This window comes from Chenopodium album, chromosome 20 (assembly GCF_948465745.1).
Source record: "Chenopodium album chromosome 20, dcCheAlbu1.1, whole genome shotgun sequence".
NCBI classification, from domain to species: domain Eukaryota; kingdom Viridiplantae; phylum Streptophyta; class Magnoliopsida; order Caryophyllales; family Amaranthaceae; genus Chenopodium; species Chenopodium album.
In genome coordinates this window covers 33,352,445-33,377,700 of record NC_137853.1, presented here as the reverse complement: position 1 = coordinate 33,377,700, position 25,256 = coordinate 33,352,445, and the positions used below count along the sequence as shown (strand labels likewise).

General features: G+C 35.5%; 1 protein-coding gene across 1 annotated transcript; it reads right to left on the bottom strand.

The window, feature by feature from the left end:
• Positions 1–82: 82 nt before the first annotated feature.
• Positions 83–22,079, bottom strand: LOC145597065 (uncharacterized). The gene is made up of 27 exons (XM_081653243.1): positions 21,927–22,079; positions 20,537–21,274; positions 19,738–19,846; positions 19,483–19,580; positions 17,824–17,949; positions 15,776–15,844; positions 14,909–15,031; positions 14,679–14,828; positions 13,020–13,148; positions 12,600–12,679; positions 12,334–12,428; positions 10,852–10,919; positions 10,634–10,735; positions 10,500–10,549; positions 9,333–9,440; positions 9,025–9,100; positions 8,433–8,569; positions 8,193–8,352; positions 7,884–8,063; positions 5,679–5,792; positions 5,381–5,536; positions 3,134–3,301; positions 2,914–3,026; positions 1,491–1,614; positions 995–1,090; positions 834–896; positions 83–714 (listed from the first exon to the last, which is right to left on the bottom strand). Exons 1-27 carry the CDS (start codon positions 22,077–22,079, stop codon positions 652–654), a joined length of 3,648 nt encoding a protein of 1,215 aa, XP_081509369.1. The 3' UTR covers positions 83–651.
• Between the last annotated feature and the right edge of the window lie 3,177 nt (positions 22,080–25,256).

Here is a 25,256-nt window from a genome sequence, read left to right as displayed (position 1 = left end):
TTTGCTACAAACGAAGACCAACTATGTGCAGTAACTGAAATACCGAAACAATATGAATATTTTGATTGATATGGTGGTAAAATGTTGGTAAAACTACTATGTACATTCGCCTCAGCAAGATAAAATCTTTTGGACAATTAGATACCCTTTTTAATTGTATATTTGTATGTATGAGCATTTGTTCTGTAAGAACATATAAAATGATAAAATTTTGAAATACACTATGTACAGTTCATGTAAGATGTATGTTTCTTGTAGTTTCGCAAGGCAGGCATTGAATCAACCGATTGATCACAGAACAGTTCAACCGGTTAGAGCTCGCATTTTGATGACACTCTGGATGTAGTCAGCTCATAAGGTCAAATCTGATGCTGGGATTCATATAGTACTTTGCCAAGGTGTTGAAGATGGGATACACTGCAGGTGAATTTGTCAACACCTATGATCAGATTTTATTGCAACAGTCACAGCTCTGAAGACAGAAACCCCAATCCACAGTTGTTCCTCGGTATATAGAACCTTGGAGCTATCAAAGTAGAGGCCGAGAAGCATTACTAGATGAGAAATGTAGCCAAATATGAAGCTTTATTGTGCATGTCATTCAGAAAGTAGCATTTCAAGTGTCTTCAAGCTTAAGCTACCACTCCAAATTCATGCAGTTTCCGAAGGGCCAGGATCTTGTCGCCAGTATAAGTCTTCCGCCTCTAAAACACCCTAAATAAGTTGATTTATTCCCAAATTTTGGGGAGAGGGTGGATGGGGAGATGATTAAAATTTATTAGTAATGGTACTTAAAAACATAATTTCTCATTGGCCGCAGAAATCAGGCTAACCTTGATAATCATGATTGCAGCATCCTTGTGCAACAGCTCATTATACTCCTGACAGACGAGTGTCTGTTAAGATGCAAATATGAAGTCACCATGGTGAAAAAAGTTGATAATTCTGAAATTTTAGTCAAAATGAAAAATTGAAAAGAACAATTTGAACATACTTGAACACAGTTAGGGCAACCAACATCTCCTGAACAGTAGCATGATGTAAGCATATCCAAAGCAGAAGTCAACAAATCATTAAACAGTGGTCGAATCTGTCCCACATCAAAACATCATACATTAACATGAAACTCATCGAGAAACAGAATGTGAAAGAGAGCAAACAACTTGTATTTGCTAAAATCAAGGGGGGAAAATAAAAACTGCCAATTTAGCAAGAAATAGTGTGGTGATGTAGGAATCACTTCCATGTCTATTGTTCAAAATCTAGTGTATATTATATTTCTCAACCAGTACATGATGAGCGCCAAGAATAGATTCTTCTTTTCCTTAGTATTAAAGTTAACCTCTCATATCAAGAAATTACACACAGAACCATCTTCTCAATATTGGAATTGGATACATCTGTGACTCTTACTATTCATTATTTAATAGTGATATGTTTTGCTGCATGATTCTTGATAAGAAGTTATAAGATAAATCTATGTCAATTACCCGCATTGAAAGCCCTGTTCCTCCAGGACGTTGGTCATATAATAAGATTCTTTCTGGTACATAGCGGGTCTCATGAGGATTTGCACATTCTGGAGCTAAATCTGAAGAGTCACAGATTATGTACCTACACATTTACAAGAGAATCAATCAGGGATGCAGAAAATGTATGAAAGAGCAAAGCTTTATACATAAAAGAGCAAAGAAAACAAGAGAAATTAAGGAAGCGGGTTCTAGGTGTAAATTTTGGATGAATTATTCATTGCAAAAACTATAATAATAGATAACAGTAGTTCATTCAGCTTCTAACATATTAGCAGTGGAACTGTGGCACCAACAATCAATAGATTGGGCGACAAGAGGTTCAGGAAGATATTGTCACCTGTTTAGCAAATAATAGACAAACAAGAGACAACTGCAAATGCATGGTAATGGTTTTGATCACTAGTGTCTAGAGGCCACCTTAAGTATCAATAACAATAAGGCACAAAGAAGATCAACATAGGAGGCACAAAGAAGATCAACATAGGTAATAACTCTCGGACAGTTAATCTACATTCTATACATAATGCAGTCTCGGCACCCCCCTCCCTTAAAAAAAATTAAAAATTAAAAACGACAAAACATACACACAACTATCCAGCCAAGACACCATTTTAATATTGTAAATAAAAATCATCCTATAGCACATCGTGTAAAATTGGTGCAGAGCTGCAGATCTTTGAGAAAAATATTCTAGGGAAAGCATACTATAAGGAGTGAGCTAGATAGTTCCAATTGGAGAGCTACTCGCCTACTCAATAATTTGTGAAAGAATGACTAGATTTCAGCACCTGCTTAATGTTATTCTCTACTGATTGAAGTCTAATGTTATAGTGCAAAAGAAGCACGGCCTTGATTCTCACCCTTACACCAACAAAAGGGAGATGACCATTGTCACAAGTTAGTTAAGTCTATAATTTGATAAATGTAGGTAGTAACTAGAAAGTAGAAACAGAGATATATTGTAATAGAATCTAGAAGCCTTCATTACCCTTCAAACTGTGTATTGACTCCTTAGTGATTAAATACAACATGTACACAACTAAAAGATAATTGGCTAATTGAGTGTGGTTGGTTCCTAAATGAGGAAAGCCATATATAGTTTTGTTTTAAGCGTTCAGACATAAGACTGCACCTGCAAATAAAGCATTATTGTTCCAAACTAATAAATGCAACATATATTTTGTATCTTCTATCGTTCAACTTGTGGCCTTGCAGTCTAGCAGCTCCAGAGATGTTTAAATCTACTCATAGCACCATAAAATTGAATTCCATCCCTTGGTTTCTCGTCTTATTTTGTAAGGATACAAATGAAAACTTCTGACTACATAAACCATAGAACGAAAAGAGAATGTAATTATGTCCAGATCTGATGCAAACTTACAGCGGAACTACATTGAGAACAGCATGAGATGCAGCATGTAGGCCGGCACGAAAAGAAAATCCCTCCTTCTCCACTGCTGTTTTCACAGATGTGGGAACTCGAATCCAGACAGCCTGTCACAAAAACCATTGTGGTAACATGAAAAAACTCTTAAAAAGAGACTTGAAATAAACAGGAAGCTGTAATTGAAAATACGGAAAGATTTGAGCCTGGTATGCACCTGTGACTCATATGAATATTTGGGAAGTGCAAGATCAACTGTATCAAGTACCCTACTGGTTCGTTTACAAATGCGACGGAAACCAAACCAAGTGGTGGTTACTGTGCAGGAATTTGTTAGGGCAGTTGTTCCACGACACTGCATCTTTGAAGCTCTTATTTGGTAAGCCTATAAAATTATTAATGCAATTAATCAGCATTATTCAGGTAGCACCATATCTAGAATCATCAAAGGGCGAATTAGACAGTACTAAAAAAAAAAAAACACACACACACACACACACGCACATGCACATTCACACGCACATATTTGGATTAATTGGTTTTTTTATAATGGAATACTGATTTTGATTGGAAAATTTTGAAAAGAGTATTACAGTAAAGGAAGAAACATGATAAAAGCCAGTGATTATTAGACATGAAACAAAAAAACGAGAAGGATTATTAGTGACAGTAATTCCCTTTTGAACAACTATTCTGACTATCTGAATAAACCTTCATTTCCAGGCTTACACTTGAAAAAAGAATTAGTAATTTAGAACAGACAACACCAGGACTTGACAATTAAGAGAGAAACAACAGCAACAAAGCCTTAGTCCCAAAATGATTTGGGGATGACAATTAAGAGAGCAGTCCAAGTTATGGCTTAATTCAACCAAGTCCAGCCCACATGGTAGGGATACTACACAAATAGGAGTGAAAAACTGATTTTACACATAAGGGAGTGAACCAGAGGCATTTTTTAACTTTTAAAGAAAAGATAGCTATCTTCCACGAAGTTGAACTCTAAGAGACCTCAGTGACAAAAGTCCAGCTGAACTGCAAACATGACTCCCTAATACAGGAGTACATGGTGTCCGCACAAAGAAGCTCTAATTTCGTTTTACAGATTAGCTCAATTCCTCAACAAAGTCAATTTATCCCACACCAAATCATTCAGGATAGTAATATCCTTAAAAGCTAAACCATATATCACACCTCAAGTCAAAAAGATGCAAACATTGCTATCAACTAGACCACTTTAGGTAAAAAATGCAGCATTTTCAAGAAATAAAACAGAAAGAACAGGAAACGAATCATTATCACCTTGGCTATTTAAGGTAGCAAATTAAAACTTGAAGAAGGCACCTCGAGTTCATTACACTAAGTTACAAATCTTCAAGACCAAGATGAGCTAAAAGACTTTAACCGAATTTAGTTTGACAGCAATATCAACTACTTCAATAAAATAGGGCTCAGTCAATGGTCAACATTAGTAACGACCGCATAAAGTCAAGTCATTACCCTTCAGCCAAAATCTTGTAGATACTAGTTTAGTCTAAAAGGCCTAAAATTATAACCCTTAAATATCTTTTGTCATATAAGATGACAACTCTCTGTTGCTATCATCTTTTGTAAGTTACCTTGTACTCCCTTCAGATTTTTTACTTGCTCCATTTCTCCAACACGGAGTTTCAGGAGGAATAGTAGAAAGTATTATTTTATGATGGAAGTGGGGTTGGTTGAAGAACAAAAAAAAAAATCTGGAAAAGCAAAAGTAAGTATAAGTGGGGATGAGAGATATTATGAAAAATATTAAAATATGATATGAGGGGGCCACTAGTGGAAGGAAAATAGTATAATATTTATTAAAAGTTTTCAAAAAAGGAAATGGAACAAGTAATAAAATACGGCCGCAAAAGGAAAGTGGAGCAAGTAACAAAATATGGAGGGAGTATCATATAAGATGGTAGCTCTCTGTTGCTATCAACATTTGTAACATCCTGACTTCAAACTGTCTCCCAAGGCACTGGCTATGAGCCTAAGATAGCTAGAAAGAAGATCCATTTCTAATCTCCCCATAGAAATTCAAACCACAATCCTCAATATACAGGTCCCCAAAGAAAGAAGCCTAAAGTTAACAATTATAGTTTTTCTTCTTGATCTTCAAATGTTCAAGCTTGATACCCCAATATTTTATAACCATTGAGCCCCTTTAGAATAAAATTGTCTCAAATCTCAATCCTCAAAGCATTGGGGAGGGAAAGAAAGTAATTGCCAAAATAGGTAGCTAAAAGATATGTTTGGGACATGACGGACATCCCAAAGAGAGAATGATAATCATGAGACATAGAGAGTACAATGCTAGAATGACATTGACACCAAAATTTCTGAAAGACAGTTGAAATGTCTCACTTGATGCACAAATATGTAAGAACAGTGTATAATGCAGTCTGAAAATATAGTAGGGAAATACAATTCAACATACAAGAGCACCTCCAATGACATCAATGTCAGTGTAGTCACGAGTCTGGGTATAATACTTTACGTCTGCTCTTTGGCAAATTGCCATCTTACTAGATAAATCCAACTCCTTTACTAGATAGGTCTTCCCTTGATTCATGTAGATTGCCCCTTCATATACCTGGGTGTTACAAAGATACATTAAAAAAAATTAATTGCACAAGTACAGATAGCCAGGTATCAGGCATGGAACAATACGATTTAAAATTATAGTGTAATGTCCATCAAAAGAAATAAAAAAAGTAAAATCAAGTACAACTAACCTGGAAAAAAGCCCTGCTCTCTTCAATCTCTTCAAGAACTTCATTATTCTTGTCAATTACTTTGTATTTCTCAGACTCAATTGCACGGATACTAATTGAATGAGATGGTGATTTCTAGTAAGATAAAATAAACAGAGAATAGACATGGTTAAGGTTTTTGAATAAAAGATAACTTGCAGAATGAAAACATAAACAAAATTCCATATGAAAGAAAGCCCAACCTTTCCTCCTCTATTTAAGCCGTAACTACCAAGTGAAGTCATTTACAGGATTTTTCAACAAAAATACAGGCATCTACATGACGAAGCCCTGATCACATTTATAATTACTTCCATTCTTAAAAGAACACTAAGCTAACAGATGAGGGGCAGATTAAAGCAAAGAGGTGAATCAAAGAAGGGACATAAGGAAAGAATATAAAAACAAGAGTTAAAAAGTGAGACATCAGAATGAAAGAAAAAAAATAAAAAGGGGAAAATGTGCACAAACAAAGGCACCAAAAAAGAGAACAAATACAAAAGAATACATAATTGATGATAAACATAATTGATGTCAAACCCTATATTCAGTGAAAAATCTGAAATTACAAAGACATAAAGTATGCACTGTCAAAATGATGTATCTGTAGTTCAAAATTCTGCACCTTAAACAGTGTCTTATCATCCTTCTCATTAGACTCTAGCACAGTATCCTTGTGTCCTAAACTTATATTAACCCAGTATTTGATACCAATACTTAAGCACAGGCAAGTAGCATAGCTGCATAGCTTCCAGGTTGTGCCTATAGCTAGTTTACCAGAAGACACCATCTCTTAAATTACAAGTTTTTATTGCAATTTGCAATATTTTATCATATTACTAATTAACGATTTGGGTCAGTAGTTAATGGATCAGGTCAAGGTCAAGGTTATTCTTAAACAGTTCAAGCTGGGCCCTGCCCACAGCCCTCGATCAGGTCTGTTTAATTATTTGAAAAATCCTCTTCTCTCTTCACATCCACAGCATCAAAATCATCATCCCTCACAGTCACACCAAATCAGCAGGACCCAAATGCACCAATGAAAGAAGACCCAATTCAAATTTGCACTCTGGGTAAAATCCTTCTCAACTCCAAAATCAAAGCCCTTCTCTAACCTTACAAGCTTTTTTTCCAAATTTGACATCTGAGTTTTAGCATTTATAGTGCTCTATTGCGCATTTCACTGGCTCATTCCCCTATCTCCAGTGCCATTCACTTGCAAATGCTGCATCATCTTCTTTCTCTTCAAAAAGGTGAGCTTCAATGGACTACGAAAACTGAGTTGTATATGTGCACTCCAACTGAAGAAACCATTACTATATTTACCACCAAAACAATGCTGAAAAAGATGTTGGGTTCTACCTAGCTCTTCGCCGCCAATGTTCTCCCCAGCTCTCCCCAAGCCATTTATTGTTATAAGAATCCTTACCCTTTAAGTGCCCAAACCAGCGCATTTATTTTCAAAAGAACTCTGACCCTTAAGAGCTCGCCTTATTTGTGTGGAAGGTCGTGTTTGACTATTCAATTTCAGGGCCGGGTCAGGGCATTCAATGGGGCCCGCCCATAGCACAGGCCTAATCAAAAGAGGTTGAGAAGTCCAATAGAATTGTCATGCTTCTGTTTTCAATTCAGGCCAACTCATTATTGGAATAGATCACTGTGTCTCTTTCTACTTTGATCATCATGTCTCCTTAATTCCTACATCCTCTTAGACCACTGATCACATCATGTTATGACTTGCTCTCCTTAAAAAAAAACTGCATTTCAGAATTTCAAATTTCCCACAATATGAATTCCACACTTCGTCTCTAATCTTTTGAAACTACAATCCATCTCTTCTATTTTCTTTCCACAACAATACAAGTTCTAATAATTAAATAAAAACACACACAAAAGTCGACAGGAAAAATCCATTTCAAAGTTTTTCAATTTTTTTTTTACCATTTTAGGTACAAAGTCTAAGCAGAATACCCCCTTCACACATGCACACAATTCTTCATCATATTTCCTATTTCCATATTTTCCCTTCTTACATGATATTGCCATCTCTTTCCCAATATTCACGATTCAATTTAGATAGTGGCTTTGCCTAGTCAATAGTGCACAAAAGGGGCCTCAACAAATTCATGGTCCCCAAATATGTAAATTGAGGTAGATGAGCTTTAAAATAAGACCTGATAAACATACCTCTTGCCCAATGTAGCTCCATATTTTTGCTGTTGACTCACGAGAGGGATCAGCTGATAAATAACCCCTGCTTTCAAGTGTTGCAACAGCATCGTTTAAACCAGAGCCAAAATACTTTCCATCATATATCAAGCTTATAGGATGCTCTATGGCAGCACAAATTAGGTGCTGCTCAAGAACCTGCATGAAAGACATGGTCAAAGAAGTAAATAATCAAGCTTGTGAGGGCTGAGGGCAAAAAGTAAATCTAGCTTGCTATATAGTACTAATTAGTGCAGATTCAAGATATAAATTACTAATTACTGATACCTTTGGGTTTTGAGCATCTACATGGCAGCATTCTACAGGGCTTCGGAATAATTTCTGTGGAAATTTCATAAAATACTGATCCAGTGGTCCCTCAAATGCAACGTACACAGCAAGTGACGGTTTTCCTCTTCTTCCAGACCTACCAGCTTGTTGCCATAGACTGAATAAAATGACAAGCAATACATCAGGACCAAAATATATAATTCCAAGTTACTAAGATCAATTAGTTACAGACTTTACCTAGAAATGCTACCAGGAAAACCTAGATGCAATGTCACATCAATGTGTCCAACATCAATACCCAACTCAAGAGCATTAGTTGCAGCGATTCCACAGAGCTTTCCGCTAAAGAATTCACTCTCTATCCTTCTCCTATCCTGCTTCATCACAAAGCTCAGTCACAACAGAGCCATTAACTATATTAATATAAACTACAATTAGATCTGGTCTCATATACCACCCTTGAATACACCCACAAACATTCAAGAGTCCAAGAAGAAATAAAAGCCAAGCAGCTTAACCAGACAAAAAACAACTCAATTAATGGATAAATTCATTATCCAATTTACAAGATGCTCCCTAAAATTAATCTAGACTTCAACTGCTTCGTAAATAACCACTAAAATGCTTAATGCATGCAATGTTCATTAACACCAAAGGTGTCAGCTAGCTTTATGATGCTAAAGACTATACAATTGACCACAAGTCTAGCACTTTCTACCCTTAAGGGCAGCGTTGGTTGGTTCAAGGCATAAACCAAGTTCTTTTTTATTTTCTAAAGACATGAGATGGCATTAAACACCAAAAAAAAAAAAAAAGGAAGAACAGTAACCTCAGCAAAATAGCCACCACGATAAGCACAGATGGAATCAGTAAGATGAGGAGCTGTATCTTGAAGTATATCATGTCTGCCAAAGAAATAAAGTTAAAAATTTTGAAAACCCCATTATTTGGATCACACTTAACTGCAGTACACATCAAGATGCGTCAAAATAGTATAACACAAAAAAAAAAAAGAAGCAGAAAATGACGACCAATATGAGCTTAAATCAACAAAATTTAGACTTTACATATGTTACACTAAAGGACATTCCAAAATTTTATCACGAATATCAACACATGAATATGAGATTGACTTACGTGTAAGATAACACAACTTCACAAAGTTTGCGTGTTTTGCAGAAAGCAATACAACGTAGTCCATGCTGCACCATTTCAGCAAAGATTTGTGAAACCTCCAATATAGGGCTGTAAATACAACAAAAAGATGATGGTTACCAAATTGCAAGCAGTATAAAAGCTGGTATTAATATCAAGGCAGAAGCATGAGCAGTACGTCAGTAATATACTGAGCTAAAAAGAATTAATTAATATCAGTAAAAGTTAACATAGAAGGGGAAAGATAAAGCTTAAACTGACATCTAATTATTGTTCAACTTTAACTAATCTTAATTTTCATCAATCTCTAGAAACATCAGCTATACAAAAATTCATAGTTTTGTTTAATCTTTATAAGTAAGGAAATCAAGTAACTTTCTGAGTCCACGTAAATCTGTAATTGATAGAGATATATTTCCAGGTCTTCTAAAGTGCATGGGAATATGGGATCTAGATAGAACACAGTTAGCAGAAATCTAATTCCGGCAGTAAACATGGTCTTTTAACCAGTTTATGACTTTATGAAACAGGCTACATGAATTATCTCAAGTAAGATTCACGGCCAGACCTTAAATTTAGAAGGGCAAAGCTATATATACAAAATTAAAGATTCAATTGCACATTGGTAGGAAAGTTTGTGGCTAGGCTACACTTAACACAGTAAGACTCTAATGCTAAAATTGATCTCTTACTAGCTATAATCAAAAGCCAGTGGCAGGATAGAGCTGAAAAGGCCTCTTGAATCAGCCTTATCTATTTCAAAAAGCAATATAGAGGCTTGAAAGAGATGAGAGAATCATCAAATCACCTTAGCATATAGCATTCAAGATCAGTGTGAAATTAGTAATGGGTTAATACCTCAGTATATCTTTATACTTTCGAGAGAAGGGTATCAAGTAATTTTCTACACAGGGAGGAACAGGAACAGGAATTAAGAACTAAAACTCCGCATGAAAGAGATAAGTTTCCTGTTTGCTCTCTAAGGTCTAATCCAGCAAGTAAGAGCTGCATTACAGCTAAAACTTGCAGCCATGCCCATAACAGGTCTTAAAAAGTGGTTGAAAGATGATATGTCTAATCCATGTCCAACACATCTTAGTACAATGAACACTATATACCTAGCTTCCTATAAAAGAAGATAAATGTTACCTAGACCTCTTTGTGACAATGGTTTTTATTCTTGTGCCAGTTAGCTGCACCTGGATTTCAGAAGTATATGATCAGCATCATATCACAAAGTTATCCACTACTATAAAAATATTAAAGAACCATAAAGCACCCACTGTTTTTGGTAACAAAGGTGGATTCCAAAGAATAAAGGACTTTGGAGCGGACGGACTTCCATCTTTGTCAATCAGCTCCATTGTTGGTAAATTTGCAAGTTCCTGAATGGACAAAAAACAAGCTAACCAGCTCATTCTCAAAAAGGGAAAAGATCATAGACAACTGAATAAATAAACAACCAGATTGATGGAACCCACCAAGTTAAAAATAAAATTACCATTGCATGCTCACGAGGGTTGGCAGAAGTTGCAGTAGAAAAGATAAAAGAAGGATCAGAGCCATACACTGCATGAGGAAGGCATATCTGGATTACTATTGATGCGCTTACAGACCTACACCAACTGAGAATAGAATACTATGCATACTAATGCCATGAAGGAGCTTTAAATCAAGTGCATGGGACACATTAGTAAGATATCACTCCAAATTCATATAGATACCTAAATGAAGTTGTAGACATAATATATTTATCATGTGGCACATCATCTTTTTTTAATCCAGTAAAGTCAAGTAATGGCTTTTATAAAAGAAATTAACAATCAAAATTAATTGATTTGGGCTTTATAAATAAATTTGGTCTTAAAGCCCTATTAAAAAAAAGTTGGGCTATGTAAATGGCTGATGGCCATAAAAACCCATCCAGTTAGCTACTTGGAGGTTGGAACCCTATAATTTGGAAAGCTCTATATAATGAGAAAATACAAGTTTACAACCTAGATAAACGCTTCATGTTTATCTATGGGCATTTTTTACTTTTAAATCATGAACAATAGGGAGAAATATGGCTTTTCCTATATTTTGCTTTAAATGCCGTTAATGTAAAATAGTTGAGCAAACTTTTAGTGTTTTTCTCTCTCCTCAAGAAAACCAGTAAACCCACTTCCTCTTCTTCCTTTAGACAACCAACCCCTCTCTCACTCCTATAGCTACTACACCACCATCACCACAATAGACAACCACCCACTAGCATCGCCAATTGCTCCAACTACACGACCCCAACATCGGTCACATCGGTCAATCGCTACAACTACACAACCACTAGCATCGCCAATCGCTCCAACTAAACAACCCCCACATCGGTCAAACGGAATTATAGAACCACCGCTTTAAAGATTTCCGGTCATGACTTAACGATTGTGGCGGTTAGTTTGATACCTTTCCCTAAGGGGTTTGTATGGCCCCACTTTATATACATTGCTACTAGGATGTCTCTTGTTCGGCCGGCCGGCCGGTTTATAGCTGCGAAGGTGGTTGATTGGCTTAGCAAGGGAGGAGAGAAGAAATACCAGGAATAGCAAAGAGGCAGGGGAGGAAAGAGAAGGAAGGAATTTTGTCTATAGTAGATTGACGGTGTTAAATATGAGCCGTTAGGGACACCTGGCATAATCAGAGAATATTAATTTTTTATTACACAGCACGTTTTTCAATACAAAATAATTACTGAAATGCCATAAGATAAACACACCAGGTGATAAACCTAGGTAGCCTCGTATATAATATATATTTCAATTTTCAATTTTCTATACACTTAGAAACTAAAGCTACTCAAGAACACAAATATACTCTTGCACCAAAGTTGATTATAAAGCTCAAATTAATGAATTTACAAGTTTAAATTTATAAATTCAGCAATTGACTTAATAAGATCAAGAAAAAGATCATGTGGCATTAAAAACAATGTATGCCAATATATACATACCATGAGAACATAACCGGCGTAGTCTCCTCAATATAAGGGAAGTATGGCATCCAAATGCTCCCTTATAAGCATGTGCTTCATCAAAGACTACATACCTGTTTGATTAAACAGAAATCACAGCTTTAGAGAATTTATAGCATATACTTTCAACATCCATACATAAAAGTGTAATAAAAGTTAAATGCACCAGTATAAAGAAAAGCAAAAGAAAATTACAGAAATAACTAGATGATAAAAAACAGGAATCAACAAGATTTACTCCTTACTTAAGATTAGATAAAATTCGCTGAAACTGTCCATGATATGGCAAGATTGACATATGCAGCATATCTGGATTGGTGATCAGCTGTAACAAAGGAAAGAAAACTATTGATCTCAGTTAGGCACGACAGCATGGGAGAGTAGCATTCACAATCTTACAAAGTTGATAATTACTTCCTCCGTTTCTTTTTAGTTGACACATTTGTTTAGGCATGTTTGCCAATGCATGATTAAACGATAATATCTTCAATTATTAATAGAAATAAGCATAAAAAAGAGTATATTTGAAAAATATACATTGAAACGTATCCAAATGGAAGTTTCTTCTGAGTATAAATCACAAACGGAAGTGAAAGTAACTTATAAAAAAGTGTCCAAAGTCAAAACGTGTCAACTAACATGAAATGGAGGAAGTATTAAAGTACCAGTCTAGCGTTTTCACGAAGCTGATTCCTCTCTTTTTGAGAAGTGTCACCATCGTAAACTCCAATATTGACATTTTCAAAATTTTCAGTCATAGACAGCAATGCTCGCAACTGATCCTGAGCTAAGGCCTGGAAGCAGCATTAGACATAAATTAGGCAAATTCATTTTAGACAGTTTTCACGATATATATATATATATATATATATATATATATATATATATATATATATATATATATATATATCATTTTAGACAGTCAAAGAAGTTGAACACAGATTTAAGTGTGAGTTAAAAATATTTCACTGAAAACCAGATGTGTGGCACTGAATAAAAAAGAGGCTGCAAATCAGTGAATGAGTGAATTTGTGTTTGCATGTGTCAACAAATCTACGTAAGCTACTCTGGTTAGAATAATTTTTAAATATTAACATTGTTAAGATCCATCAAGGGATTGTGCAGCATGCCAAATTTCTGAGGAAGACAGCATTTTAAAGTAAAAGTTGAGAAAGGTCACATAAGAACATCAATATATGTGAATGCTAGGAATCCCTAAAGCCCTAAACGATTGCAAAATGGGATTTACTAGTACCAAAGATGCAAAAGTGAACTCGTAAAAGCTCGACTTCCTTAAGACTAGTTGTGCTAGTCTAAATGGATATCTGCTAAGCATACAAATCTACAGATTGCTTAGTCAAATCCTCATGCATGCAGCATGCGTAATACATACAAACAAATACGCGCTAGTGTGTGCACGGGAGAAAGATATATCGGAAGTGATGGATACAAAACTAAGGGGAACAGGGTCCTCTAAAAAATAATATAGTGTCCAACTTAAATGAATAGCTGCTAAAGATATGCCAGAAAAGGACCACAAATAAAAATAAAAATTAAAAAACACCACTATTTCCCACAAAAACTCCCAACTAGAAAACATACTCTGGAAAAGTAACTCATTCCTCTCCATCAACAAAACCAAGGGATAGAAATGCAAGATACCTGCCATGAAGTCTTACTAAGCCTATGTCTCTCAAGACCAATCTGACTTGATCCACAAAAACTAAGGTGTTAACCACCCCCAACATCACTGCTTCATTACTGTAAAAAAGGCTAGCCCTTAGAAAGCTTGAACCCATTCTAATCTTACTTCATGTCAAAAAATTGTCTCGGCATCAATTAACTCACCTCGGACAATCAAAAGAACATAAGCTGATCGAAATCCCTAACCCAACAAAGGACCACGAATGTGGTGATAGATTGAACCAGAAATCTTTAAATCAGCTAAGCATAAGAGAACATTCATTTGAATCTTAAGGAAAGTAGATAGAAAACGTAATCCATCATCTCTCAAATAACAAATGATTATTATGGAGAGCCTACCATCAAATACTTCTGAAATGAAGTTTTATAAAAAAGCAGTAAAAACTTCTTAATTGTCCACACAATATTGCCAAGAACAACTCAGTAGAAAAAAATAAAAAAAAAAAAAAACAATAAGATAAGTAAGGCCAGTGATTCATCCAATTCCCTTACATAACCATGCCTGAATAAAAGCAAATATCAAAATATACTCCATATATGTCTGTATGTGCACAAGTCAGGCCATGTGGGTGTATAAGTGGGTCCATGCTTGTTTATACACGAAAAAACAGTATACTCACCTTAGTAGGAAACAGATATAGAGCACATGATAGCCAGTTTTGGGATAATGCTTCTAATATTGGTATATTATAGCACAGAGATTTCCCACTAGATGTCATGGTGGCTACCACAACATTTTTGCCACACAAAGAAGCCTTTATAGACTCAGCCTGCAAAAAGGTAAACTTAATCCACATCAGGTTTATGGCTTTAGGCAAAAAAGTTATAAGACACGTACGGTGATACGGACCTGGTGGCTATACAGCTTCGTAATTTCCAGAGTCTTTAGAGCAATCTTCGCATTTTCTGATAATTCATCAGGGATATCAGTGTAGACTGCAACTCTTGGATTAATTTCTTCTATATGTACTATCTGCATCCAAATAATAGCCCAAAGCAATTTTCTAATCTTTTATTTTCCGTAGGCACTTTGTTCTGTAAATATTGGCACATTATGCTTTTTGGTCAAGAAAAAAAGAATATTGTGGTTGGGGAATAAGGGTGGGGGTGGGGGAATGGGCACCAGAAACAGTGAAGATAGAAAGTAACAGACTTTCCATCAAAGTGCCCACTCAGCAGAGCTTTACAGGCTTTACCTTAGTTTTAAAGGGCGCAAGGTGCAACAAGGCACAAAAGTCCTTAGGGCCTAGGCGCAAGGCGGGCACTTTTTGTAGGTAAGGTGCACTACTGCACTTTATTTATATTAAAATTCATGATAATTTCTATTAGATAAGTCTAAAAGTGAATTATAATAAAAGGTGAAAAGGCCATGTGATCAATAGCTAGGACTCTTCAAATGGAACTGGGGAATATAAAGTTACTCTCTCCTCTAGACTGACCATCACAAAGTCACATGGTGTTATTATAAATAAAAATAAATAAATAAATAAAATAAAATCGTACGCATTAGCTATTTACAGCCTTACAGCATAAGGGGCAAGAAGCAGTCTAGAAAAAAGCGCATAGGTTTGCGCCTTTTGTAGGTCTTTGCACTTCGCAGAGCTAAGGCACCAGCTCTTGCGCCTAATTGCGCCTAGGTACACCTATCGTGCGCTTGTTAAAACTAAGGGCTTTGCATGCTTCTTACAAAAAGTAACTTCATACAGTATGAAAGTACCTGTCCACGAGAGCCAATGCCCTTCCTAAGATGTTCAATCATCAACATGGGTGAAAGTGGATGAGTATCCTACACAACCAAGCAAGCTGATTATTAAGAAAATTAAAAAGATCTTATAACAGCGAAATTTATGGGAGGTGGGCTTTTGAGCCCTTTTTACACAAAAGAAAATACAAGAGTGATAACAGAGAAGCCTAGAGATGAGAAAGGACTAGAAGTGACGATTGAAAAGCATCCAAGCATAAGAAGTAAATTTAACACCAAAACATTAAATAAAGTTCTGAACAATCTGAAACTTAAAGCAATTAAAATTTTCCTTGGAAACACAAATAAAAATCAAGAATGCGAGAGTGAAACTCTATCATAGGAGTGGATGCAAATTGGAAAACAGCACATGCTACCCCTACATCTCCTACATCTCTCTACCAAAATCACTGAAAAAAATGTGACCAAAAAATCAGCCATAAAGACCTTTCTTGCTCAATTGCACCATAAACAACAAAATCACACTTGTTCACACATTAATTTCGCCTTGAAGCTTACTAAGACAAAGCCACAAGTCATGGATGAACAAATATACAGCAAACACATTGGTAATAGCTAATGAAAGGAAACAGTTGTTTACATTTAACATGTACCACGGATAAACGCCAGAAAAAACACTTATAGCCCTTATGATGGTGTAACACTGTAACTAGTCAACAGAAAACCTTTGATCAAGATAGCTCTTTGTCAGGAACGTGATAAGGAGCATGAGAGACAAGAATAAAGATCCACCAAAAGATTTATGTAGCTAAATCTTCAGAAACATTAGCAAATCTAATATGGAGATGAGAAAAGCAACAGACTGAAAAAGACTTCCTTCGTGTTTTTAGTTAAAACGTATTCTTTTTGGGAAGTTTTACAGTTGACACATACCAATTTGAGAAATGTCTTGTACAATAATTGTCAATTTTGCCCTTATCCCTCTTCTCTTTTCTCCCCCTTACTGACCCACTCCTTCATCTCTCTCCCCCCCTAACCCAGATACTCCCTCTTAACCATGGAAAAATCTTTTTTCTATCTCCTCCCTCATCAGAGTCCTCATCAGAAATTTCCACCTTGGCCTCCATTCCAACATCACCGCTACACTTAGTACCTTAGTCTCCTCTAGATCCCCACCACCATGGCTGCCTCCATAAAGCCCTAACCATCGTATCCTTCACTGAATTCACCTCCAAAACCCCAAATTAGCTGTCCTTCACCGTTAATAATTTCGCCTAGCTACTTGACCGTCAATAATGGATGTTCATAAGAAGTTTTAGCATATTGAATCTCAACTTCAAAATTTTGACTTTTTGTCAATCTTTCTTCACTATAGCAACAATCCTCTATCGCTCAACACTAAATTGATAAAAGCATTGACATTCTTTCATCCTTTGTCATTGTCTTCTTTTCCAAATCCAGACCCAAAGGTAGGGGCGGTGACAAATTGAAAGTCGGGGTTGTAAATATTTTTCGAATTTGATAATGTTGAGTAATTATGTGGGTTTTATGTGAGGAAGAAGGTGTTGACAAAGGTGGGAAGGTGGTACCGGAAAAGTAGATCAATGTGGTGGTGGAGTAGAATGACTAGAATCCATAGATGAAGTTGGGGTGGGATGGAGGTGGCTCACATGGCTGGTCAGTAGTTGGAGGAAGGAAAGGGGAAATTAAGTAGGGGTATTATTGTCCTTCACATTTCTATCTTACTTCTCCTAAATATGTGTGCCTAACCCAACTTATCAACTAAAAAGAAACAGAGGAAGTACTTATCAATTATACCTCTAAGACTACTTAAACTTAGAATAGAAGTGTCCAAGAACACTAAAGAGAGGGCAAGGGGGGTCAGACAGCAATGCAACACCCACTTCAATTCTCAAGATACCTGCATATGACTCATGTGCCCAATCAAACACTCTATGAAGGGGCTTCTCGTAAATACCTCTCCTAAAACTGAATAAATTTAACAAGACAGCAGAAGTATATATAGCGTTGCCCTTAAAAGGAAAACAAGAGGAAAAACATACACAACACCGCACTTCAATAGAGCTCCTATTTTTTTCTGCAGCAATTCCATAAGAGGATGAATCAGTTTTCTTTACAGAAGTGATAAGCTCCTCCAGCGAAACAGCTTTCACATAGATTCCATCAGGCTGCATAACAAAATTGTAACAGAGTTATAGCTATAATAATAAGAAAATTGGTATCATAGGATATCATTCAAATTCAGTAATAAAAACAATTGATAAAATTTTCACACATAATTAGAACACAAAACAACAAGAGGTGGCCTGCATCAAATGTCATGAATGATAATTTACACAAATGTAAACCCCGTTGCCAAGAATTTTGATTATCTTAATAGAGATATAACAAGCAGTAGATTTTGATAATGATCATGTTAAAGTGCAAAAGCTTACTGAGTACTTAGACAGGTGTTGAATCTCAAGTATATATGAAGATTCAAAATGAGAAGAAGAAGAAAAAAAGTCAAGGACAAGTAGTAAAGTCATATAAACTATCCTAAGCAACATTATGAAACTCCGGGAAGGATAAAGCACTAGGGTCTCACGTATCCTAATATCATCATATCATGTCAATTATCTTCATTAACTAAATCCAGTCACTATGCTCGTTGCAAAAAGGACCTCATTCCAAAACAATAAAAACATCTCATAATCTCTTACTTTGTTATATGATTAATCCCAACAACTACCCTTTTAATCTTCCCAATTGGAATCTTTTTGTGAGACAAAAAAGTTAAAGTGGGAAAAATAAAAAGGATGGGAGGGAGTACTATTAAAGCTCCTACCTAGCCACAAAACATCTCCCGCTCTAAAACATTAACTTCCTCCAAGGCTCTAAGAAAAAATCCTCCAAATTATAGTCATGGTCCATCTCATATCCCTCCAATTTTATCTTGTCACCTATGTTCAAATTTTATAATCCAAAACTTTGCAAAAAGCTCTCTTCCTCAACTATTCAATAATTTAAGGATTGATCGCAAACCTTCCACCAATAAGGCCTTGTTCTTTTCACCTAATTTCTAAAAAAATATTTTAGCCAATTAAACTAAGCTTACTAATCAAAACTGATTTTTACTGAATGCAACTTTTAGTGAGCAGAAATTCATTATATTGATTGACACTAATTTTTAGTGAATCACATGTATAATTTGTTGTATAAAGTTACTAAATTTTGCTCAATAACTGAATTTTACTTATGAAAAGATTTCAAACTCAAAGTTACTAATTACTGACTAAAAGTTATTTTTTTACAGAATATTATAATTCAAAGGTTTATAGAACAAGGTGTTAGTTAATACACAAACCAGGTAAATGATTAATTTGGTTGGATGTAGTAAAAGGGCAATTATATTTTTACAGAAATATAAGATCAAAAGTAACATTATAGGGATAAAAAGCATATAGTATGCAGTGTTCATTGTAACAATAACAAGAATACAAGAAAAACAATAACAATCATATACCATAGTACCATATGAAACTCTGTTATCGAGGGCCATAGAAATCAACATTGCAGATTAAATTAAATGAATATTGAATACTATTTCTTCGGTCAGGAATACCACACTAATTTTTTCTAATGTTTCACCAAAAATAAAATAAAATAAATACATCTAGGACCAAAATAATTGAGCAATGGAGGATCTGATACTTACATACCAAAAGTAATCTGAAACCTTCCTCTAAAGTTGTTCTGAAAAGTATTTGTCTTCTATTTATCGAATTAATTATCTTTGACACAGGAACCATTTTTCGAGCTGTAAACATGAAAATATACAGCAATGCAATACCTTGTAAAATCACATAAAGACAACAGTCCAAACTCCAGACCATAAAGGAGGAGTTGGGGGAATGTAAAAACACACATCACTCAGGAAAACAAAAGACAAGGATCTCAATGTTCCAGCACTTTACCTTTCACATTGCTTTTAATATGGTCAGACCATTCCCTTGAGAAATTATTTATCACAATAACATCTACTGACATCTTACTTTCTGTTTCTTGGTCAATAAAATGCACAACCTGGGATCAAACAACATATTCAATTTAAAATTTAAAGATTGTCAACACAGCAACGAAAAAGTGGATGTTAGCTTAGCTTGGAGTATAAAATCACCAGGGTAATAGTAAAAGAGATATGGTCTAAATTTATCTGCATCCTGGACTAATGTGTATCATAAACAAACAAATTGATGCACACTATAAAGAACATCATAGCAAGACTGTTCATGTTCAGCAACAACAACAATGGCAAGATAATGGTTAACATGAATCAGCATAATGAACTGTCGATAGAACAAAGTTGGAAAAAGAGTGTAAAGTGAAAAATGAAAAGACTATACAAATAGATACCTAGTGTAACTCATATTGAAAGTAACAAGAACACCAAGCCCTCAGTCTCATGTCAAACCTCTTGGAGAATGAGCATACAAATAAAATCTACCTCTTGGACAGCATTGATTGTAGTATAGCACAAAAAACAAATTTAATTTAACATGAAACATACAAGACTTAACAAAAGTTCCTTAGTTGAGAACTTGAGCTATCATACTTTAGTTTCCTACAGTAGCCGATAAAGAAACTAAGCGAGAAATGGAAACACAAGGTAAATCAACCAGGAAAAGCAACTAGCCAAAAAAAAAAAATAAGCAGGGGATGTATCACAGAACACATAACAAATTGGCATCAGATGCAATTAAGTTGGTAAGGAACCTTAGGGCAGAGATCTGGCAGACGCTTCAAATCATCCACACTACCACAGAAACCAAGTTCACGAAGTTTATCAAGTGAATTCTTGACAAGGTCAAATGTAACAGCTTCATGATTCACTTGAAGAAATCCAGCAAAAATGTTCAAGAACGTAAAGGACTTCATCATTATCGTTAACCATGTTGGGCAAAGGCATGAGCAAGAGGGCTGGGCTGGCTGGCCATTCTCCTGCATATTAAACTTGCTAGACAACATACAGTTCCCAGTTTCTGCATCTGATAAACAATGCACGGACTCCAATACCTTGAGGAAACCTTCACAAACTTCTTCATCAAGAACATGCCTTTTAGAGGAACGCAGTAAACTAGATATAAGATCATCAGCAAGCCCTGCCTTACTTTCAACTTGGGAGATCTTTCTACGCTTTCTTGCATAATTACTTGAGAGAATCTCATTTATCATATCACCTTTACTTTTATCAAAATGATCCGGCAAAAAACCAGAATGTTCTTCAGAACTCATTGTGTTATTTAGATACGACAAATCTTCCATCATATCACGCCAAGCTGATTCTGCTACGTGTGAAAGTTCACTTTGTGGAGTAGTCTCCCAGGCTACTCCAGATTCCTCAGAGTGTATATTTTGGGATTTAGCTTTCTTTGTAAACGGCATAAGAGCGACAAATTCTCCTGAGTTTATGGAATGACTTCCTATTTGACTCTTAACACCTAGTTTCATACCCTGGGAAACACAAAGCAACCCAACAGAAATGAGCAATACGTTCAAAACATAAACAACATAGTACTCGTTAAGTCCCATACTAACAGTCCGACCTTAACTTACTTCTTTGCTCTAAGCATTTGTGATTATACATACCATTTTTTCAAAAAGGAGTACCCTCATTTTGTCATTATACATTTGTACACTACTAGTCAAATCGAGAATATGAAAATGAAACCGAGGGAGTATAAGGCATAAAAGCTAATGACAGTTAATCCACGGATTCGACAATTCAAGCTCATAATGTCATCACAACAATGTAGCTACCCTAACCCTTAGACATGGGATCAACATCCAATCCCCTAAACAATCACTCTATTTTCCGAGCGAGGGTTCGCTTCGCAATCAAGTATTAGGTCCTAACATAAACCGAGTTTCATTAGCCAATTCACATTCAATCCTAAACAATTACGCTAATTTTGACAAATACTATATAAATCAATAAAATGACTAAATTCACCACATTAGCACAATGTTACACAAGTAACCTATCATACCATTGATAACAACATATAAATCAATAATTTCAATACAAACCAATTAAAATTGAAAGTAATATAATATCAATAACAACAATTAGAATAACAATTAAAAATTGTGAAAAAAATCGTACTTTGAGAAAAAGATGAAAGTCGGAAGAAGAAGAGGCGGGAGGAAAGCGGTTCTTCAAAAGGAGTTTGAGGTCTGCGATTGTTTTGGTCGATGAAATTGAAACAGTGATGGATTCTCCGGTTAGGCTACGTACTGAAATTTCTGTCTCCTCCATTTTTTTTTTTTTTTCCTTCTCTGGCAAACGATGATAAAATGATACAGTATCTTTTTTCCTAAATGCAAAATAATTGAATAAGTTACGGAGTTTCCCTCAAAAAAAAAAAAAAGTTAAATAAATAAAGTTACGGAAAGTTACTATATGAATTGAGCGTAACGTGAAAACGGTTTTTTTTTATAAGGTAAGATGAAGAATCCTAGAGCATCGGACCACCAGCACTTTTCACAAGTTTAGCCAACACGGCTCCATAGGTCAACGCTTGAGAGTAGATGGGGGAGATAAAGGAATCCCCCTACTTTGAAAACTATATACTACGTATGTTACTTTTAACCCATACCAAACAACTAGAAATGAAAACACTTAATTGAATCTATTTCCTACATCTAAAATTACTATACCAAACGCCCCAAGTTACAAAAGTTTGTGGTTAATTTATTTAATCAAGGATTAAGGCTTCTAGAGTCCTTTTTTTAAGAGAAGGCTTTTAGAATTATTAGGTTGCGCCATTTCATTGAAAAATCAATATATTTTAAGGTGGCATAAGTAATTATGTAACCACTAATAAATTTCACATAGGATGATTGAGTGATTTTTCAAATTCATGTTCATGTCACACTAATCATTTAATTTAAGTCCTTGATTTGCTCTTTCCTTGCCAATTAAATATCTTAGCCCACTAATGATGGAGGCCATATAAAAGCACGCATTTTATTAGCTATTAAAACCTCATAATTATATGAATTTGTATTTAAATTCAAATATTTATGCCCTCTTAATCACGTGCTTCTTTTACCGTTTGAATCAAACCCCATTTCATATATCACCTTTTGTTTTCTTACTCTTCAACATTGCACCAAACCAATGAATGATGAATAATAATGTGCAAACACTGGATGATCAAGAAGTTAGCAAAGTTGCAAGGCAAAGGTATGGGCTTTCAGTTTTCTTTTCGATTTTCGCATTAATCGTAATACTTCCATTCATTTATGTTCTATCCACTTTCTTTTTTCATCTACGAAATCATAGTTTAAGTAAGGCAAGAGTGAGCACTCAGTACAACATTTCTCATATGCATACAAGGTACAAACACATGGACATACAAAATACATTTAGTTGTACCAAACACAAGAAACAACCGGATTATACATAGAAATTTGTCGTAAGGGACAGAGAAAGTAGTTGTTTATTTTATTTGAAATTGGATTTTTAATTTTTTATAATGTTGATAGTATACTTGCTTCTTAGGATTTAGTCATCATGGGTTTTAATAATCTACTATTATGGTCCTCAACTATTTCTTCTACCTTATTATTTTAAAGGAATTATACTTTTAATTATTCTGATGAATACATTATAATTCATTTAAACAATCTTTAAATAGAATTCAACAGAAATTATGAACACCATTATTCTAAACATGCCACCCACAACTCAAAGAAAAGACAGCAAAAATATTGATGATAGATTCTGTAAAATTCATCCTCAATAAGTCAATATTACTTGGGAAAATTAGAGTCCATTATTTCTCTGAATGCATTACCATTCTTTTCTTTTTTCAGTGATGTGCAAATGTTCATATATCAATGACGAAAATTTGAAGAACAGGAGAAACAGAGTTGCTCTTCCTTCCTCGGCTTCATCCTCTCGAGTCACGACTCCAACTAACCCGGTTTCATCCCCTTCATCATCAGCTTCACAAAGAGAAATTTTCACTACAACATTCATCTCTTCACCAAGATCATCATCACCAAGGGCAGGGGCTAATAACACTTCTAGAAGCTCATCATCACCGCGACAATCAGAAGCACTGGAAGCCAAATCAACAACTTGGATAGCCAAGGATGAGGCTAGGAGTGGTGGTAACAACACCCCTAGACTATTCCTCTCAAAACTCAAGCCAAGGAAGCTTAAAAGGCGCATTAATATTGGCTCGACACTGTCTAATAGTAGTGGTTCGGGTGATGTAGAGGAACCTGATTGGCCTCCCTTTGCTGATGAAGACTACATTGTTTTCTGCTTTGAAGAGGATGGTGCATTTCATGTTAAAGAGGATAGCCCAATGAATAACAGTCCGAAGGTAAGATTACATTAAACTTTTTACAGATTGTCTGTACTTGATTCGTGAACATAGTGAAATGACATTACTGATCAGTCTAGTTAGTAGAAATTAACGGGGTATGGGAGTACAATCTCCGATCCCTTTTCCCTTAAACCTTATTCAATCTTATTCCAATGACTGAATGGTCTAACAACTAAGGCGAATCCTCACACAAACATAGTGGTAGACTAGTCATAGTACTGTAATTACAAGAGGGTGTCTGATGACTCTGATCTAATATTTTTATGGGAAAATGGGGTTTGAACAGCTTCAATGTGAAGAACATGGGAACCTCACCTGCATGTGTAGTGACGAGAACAAGGATGTAAACCACCTGAGCCTTATAAATAGAAGGGACTGTTTCTTACCAAATAAAGAGGTTAGATAATATGAATCCCTTAAAACATGTTAGGAGTAAGATTTACCTTAGTCGATAATACAGGTTATGTACTGATCTGATGATGACATTGGCGATTGGCTGCAGGCTGAGGAAGAGATGAGTCCTAAGCTGCACCACAATGGAGCTGATATTAGTGATCATTTGTTGGAAAATAACAAATTTGTTCATGATATTGAATTGACTGAATCGATGGAATGCAGAAATGGATCAGTTGAATCAACAGCGTCTATTAAATTGGATTATGAAGAGCAGTTCCAGATTGACCACAACACTGAAGTAGAACTTTCATCATCCCCCTGGAACTTGATAGACCAAGATGGCAGCAATGTCAATGCTCTTCTAGCTTTTAGGAGAGACTGCTTGTTGCCCAACATAGAGGTAAGAATATCTATTCTATAACAAGAATTCAACTTTTCTGGCCCTTTTTCGTTAATATCCTTTGTGTGTTTCTGTCAAAATTCAGATTGATGAGGAAGATATCTTTTTGAGTCCGAAATCTAAAATGGGAGTTATGATAAGGATTGATGACCTGTTGAAGGGAGATAATGATATATCGAGCATAGAGTCTGATCAATCCAGTGGCTTCAGTGGATCAGATTCTAGGGGTGATCAAGACGATCAACTTGAGGGAAATGAAGAGCTAGCTTCAGAGTCTGCTAAATCAAGCACATCGAAT

Excerpts from the sequence above, each read along its gene's own strand:
- LOC145597065 (XM_081653243.1), bottom strand. The coding sequence starts at position 22,079 with ATGGAGGAGACAGAAATTTCAGTACGTAGCCTAACCGGAGAATCCATC. Across the intron at positions 8,064-8,192 it reads TAGATGCTCAAAACCCAAAG|GTTCTTGAGCAGCACCTAAT; the intron begins GTATCAGTAATT and ends TCTTTCATGCAG. Across the intron at positions 3,302-5,380 it reads ATGTCATTGGAGGTGCTCTT|GCTTACCAAATAAGAGCTTC; the intron begins GTATGTTGAATT and ends ATAATTTTATAG.